This window comes from Gadus chalcogrammus, chromosome 18 (assembly GCF_026213295.1).
Source record: "Gadus chalcogrammus isolate NIFS_2021 chromosome 18, NIFS_Gcha_1.0, whole genome shotgun sequence".
Classification (NCBI taxonomy): Eukaryota; Metazoa; Chordata; class Actinopteri; order Gadiformes; family Gadidae; genus Gadus; species Gadus chalcogrammus.
In genome coordinates, this window is record NC_079429.1 from 13226705 (window position 1) to 13231301 (window position 4597).

The window sequence follows — 4597 nt, forward strand, 5'->3', positions numbered from 1 at the left end:
TCTGATTGTCCGCAAGGGAGGAGGCTGGTAGCTAGGGACCAGGGGCAGAGGCTGGTAGCTAGGGACCGGGGGCAGAGGCTGGTAGCTAGGGACCGGGGGCAGAGGCTGGTAGCTAGGGACCGGGGGCAGAGGCTGGTAGCTAGGGACCGGGGGCAGAGGCTGGTAGCTAGGGACCGGGGGCAGAGGCTGGTAGCTAGGGACCGGGGGCAGAGGCTGGTAGCTAGGGACCGGGGGCAGAGGCTGAGAGCGGGGAACCGGGGGCAGAGGCTGAGAGCGGGGAACCGGGGGCAGAGGGTGAGAGTAGGAGCGTGGAGGCTTAGGCCGGTCACAAAAGTCTGGTGGCACCGGCATGTAGCTCTCAGGCCAAAAGACTGTGGGGCTGAGCAGCTCAACTGCCCACTCGGGCAAGGCGTCCTCCAACTCGGGCCTTGAAGAGACAGCCCTGCGTGTACGCCCCACGATAGCCTCCTGCTCCTTCCTGCTGGGAATGTTCTCCCAAAAATCCATTTCTTTCATAATGAACCATAATAAATCCTCCAACTCACGGCAAAATTGATCGTCCGCTGGGTCCAATGTTGGTGCTATCATTCTGTTAGGGTTTGCGGGTGCAGGCAGGCAGGTAGGACCCTGACGCAGACGGTTTAGGGAAGAACAGCACTTTATTTATGACTAAAGGCTAAGGCAAGGAACCAGGGAACTCAGGTGACAACAGGGAACACGCAGGACGAACAACCACAATGATAGCACAAGGAACAAAGGAAAGACAAGGGCTTAAGTAACAAACACAACGAGGAACAGCTGAGACACATTAGGGGAGGGAACAGTAATCAACACAGGAGGGAAACACAGGGAAACACACCAAAACACGACAGACCATGACAGGACCATTTTCTGTGATGCAAATCAACAATTCAAATGCATTTCTTTAAAAATAGATTGGGGACTGGAGTACATTGTAAAATGGTAAATTAAGGCTAATTTGGGGATTGAACCATTTCAAAGGTCTAGACCCTTATATTTTATTTGTTTATAATTTGTATTGATACAAATGAATAGATATGTTTTTTGTTAGACAATTCTATTCCTAAAAACACACTAACAAATCAAGTTTGACAAATTATTATTACATTAGTTGAGATTACTATCTTTCCCTTACAGTATATGTAGTTATTACCTCTTTTCATAAAAGAAGGAGTGTGAATGTCGCTCCATGCTTTCTAAGAAGGGACTTGTGTCATTTTGTAATAGCCAACAGTGTCATCCAAATTAAATGTATTATTATTATTATTATTATTATTAGTGGACCCCTGTCACAAAAAACAAAAACTTACAAAAAAAGTGTGGAACTTTTAAAGCTGAGCCTTTTTTGTTTGCATGTTTCAAGAGAATTTACTAAGTAGTCTGTTTAACAGCCCTCTACACTCTGACAGACTGCAGGTCGTTCACACAATAGAGGAGTGTTTGAAGCGACGTGTGTGGATTGGTCGTTGAAAATCAAGCTCTGGCCAGCAGAGGCGCTATAGAGTATGGACTAAACACTCACACACTTTCAGGTCCCCTCTTGGCAAAAGTTGTGAAAATGCGTCAAAATATTTTAGGCATGTTTTTAGGTTGATTTAAGGCATGAGGGGACCTGAAAAATGTCCCCTCTTGGCTCGGAGGTCCCCTGTTGGTGAAGGTGTTATGACGCCGAAGTCCACTGTTGGATAGTTAGGCGAGTACACACACACACACACACACACACACCCACACACACACACACACACACACACACACACACACACACACACACACACACACACACACACATTAGACACTATACACACACAGTGTTCCCCTTCAACATTGAAGCAAATAGCGATACACAGGCAATGCTACATGAAGACACACACACATGCACGCATACCCCCCACCCCCACGCACACACACACACACACGCACACACACACACACCACACACACACACACACACGCACACACACACACACACACACACACACACACACACACACACACACACACACACACACACACACACACACACACACACACACACACACACACACACACACTTTATTAAGACCACTTTGATGAGTGTGAACCTAAGGGCCGCCTGGTGACCTCTTATAGCCTTCTCTACATACACTGTGTGTGTGTGTGTGTGTGTGTGTGTGTGTGTGTGTGTGTGTGTGTGTGTGTGTGTGTGTGTGTGTGTGTGTGTGTGTGTGTGTGTGTGTGTGCGTGCGTGCGTGCGTGTGTGTGTGCGTGTGTGTGTGTGTGTGTGTGTGTGCGTGTTAATGGACCCTCTGCTCCGCTGACCCCTTGGTGGACCTGTGTGAGCAGCCTGTCACATTAGGACATTGCTGAGAAAACATGCCCCGATCGCCCCCCGCAGCCCTGGCACCGCTCATCAACCACACCGGTACAGAGAGAGAGAGAGAGAGAGAGAGAGAGAGAGAGAGAGAGAGAGAGAGAGAGAGAGAGAGAGAGAGTGAGCTGTTGGGATTGAGAAAGTTGGAAAGAGGGTGATGGGTTTTTGGAGAGAGGGAGAAAGAAGTGGGGAAGGTAGGGGGAAGAGTTGGGATGCAGGAAGGGAGGGAGGGAAGTAAGAGTTAAGGATTGAGAGGAAGAAGGGATTAGGATGACCACGGTGCCACTGACTTGTAACTCAAACCGTGACCTTTGACCTGTGTTGCGTATGTTATTTGGGCTCCATGCCTAGAGAGCCCACTCGTTATTTAAATCAGGGGATGAGGGAATCCGCTGATGGAACGTCCTGTCATAACATACCCGACCGCAAGGTATCGGGTGGAAACACGACCAAATTTGGGACCGATTTCCAAACCAACCAAACAAAGCCCTTTTTCGGTTAAGGTGACACAGGCTTTACGAGCAGCTTTAAAAACAACGTGGCGGTCAGACACAAGCAGATCCGATGTCCCACCGAGCCGCCATGACGCCCAAAGCCCTCCTCCCCTACTGCGTTTCACAGGGTGTTTATGGGTATAGCTCCTCTTGGACGCAGGACTCCCGCTAGAAACTCTGGTTTTATGAGTAGAAGTTGTCACCGAAGTGCTGTTTTTACGTTGTTCCTGTGAGGGGGGTTGCAGTCTGGAATCCGAGTCTGTCCCGTTCAAATTCGTGATTTATGAGAACATGGAGGCATTTTTAAGTTTAATAGTTTTTTCATATGTTTTTCTTTTATGAGGCTTTTGGGGGAGGATGTGCATACTAGTGAAATAATCTAAACAAATTACAGTAAAAAAAAGCACACTCCAGTTGTAGTAGGCTATATGTCAACGATTTTTGAAGGATTTATATATGTATATATATAAAATACACCAAATGTATTTTATTAAGCTTTTCCAGCTCAAAGACCATCCAATAAATAACCAAAACATTGGTGTCTTAAATTTTGATTCAAATTGATAATCACTCACACACATAAAAATGCAGAAATGCAGAAATAGCTTTTTCAAAAATTACCTCTTAACATTTTTTTTATGTTTTCAGGGAAAAAATAGACACTCCAATGCATTCCTAGTAGCAGTTTTCATGCTTTTATATACTTTTTAACATTTTAAACACAAGTAAACGCAAATAAAAAAAGTATGATACTGATAAATGTTTTTCAAATAACACATGAACATAGCAAACTCTGTGTTGTTTATGTAGGTAAACAGATTATGATTTCAAGGTTATACATACACATAGATAATTATTTCTCCTTCAATGTCAGAATATTCACACACAATTTTACAACGGATATATGAAAATAAATGTTAGGCATAGTGTGGGTTGAATAGATAGATACGATGGATATTATATATTAAAACAATAATATATCAGTTATGTCTTATCTTCATTACTAATCCTCCTTCTAAGGCACATATAGAGAAACAGTCAAAAGAGTGTTGATCAAGAGATAATATGTAAATCTAATGAAATGATACCATCAGGATTCAATTTCCTCGGACACGATCAGGAACACAGGTTTTTTTAACACACACTAACACGCACACACACACGCACACACGCACGCGCGCACGCACGCACGCACGCACGCATGCACGCACGCACGCACGCACGCACACACACACACACACACACACACACACACACACACGCACACACACACACACACACACACATATGAGAGCAAAGACATGCATGAAAAAGCCCATGTCTGAGGTCAATCATTTCTCGGTATTGCCATAGTGACAATGAATGCAGATTTTATGCCTTATTTTACCTATTCTACCAAATCCAATTATAGTGAGATGAGTTTCAGTCTTTTCAAATTGTGTGCTTATATCTGCTTTTTTATAGTCTTTCAGAGTTTCTCTCAAACGAGACTATTCCAAGTAGAGGGCAAAGGCCAAAAGTTTTTGGTGATTGGCCCATGACAAAAGATTTTTACAGGGAAATCAACATCAGAGCATCAACGAAGCAGGATTTTCTTGTCAAACTCTGATGAAGCGCTGTGAGAAATTCTGGGATACAATTTCTAAACCAGTTGATGAATCTATAGTGAGAGACACGAACACAAAAGCCAGATTCTGCGGCAGTTTGTTACGCTTGCATGCTAACGCTATCT

General features: G+C 44.5%; 1 protein-coding gene across 1 annotated transcript in view; it reads right to left on the minus strand.

Annotated features, from left to right (window-relative positions):
- Nucleotides 1-3144: 3144 nt before the first annotated feature.
- LOC130371475 (somatostatin receptor type 5) overlaps nt 3145-4597 on the minus strand; it is a 3049-nt gene continuing 1596 nt past the window's right edge. Inside the window, exon 1 of the mRNA XM_056577263.1 lies at nt 3145-4597. This exon is cut by the window's right edge and continues 1596 nt beyond it. Coding sequence (XP_056433238.1) covers nt 4573-4597 — 25 coding nt within the window. The 3' untranslated portion in view covers nt 3145-4572.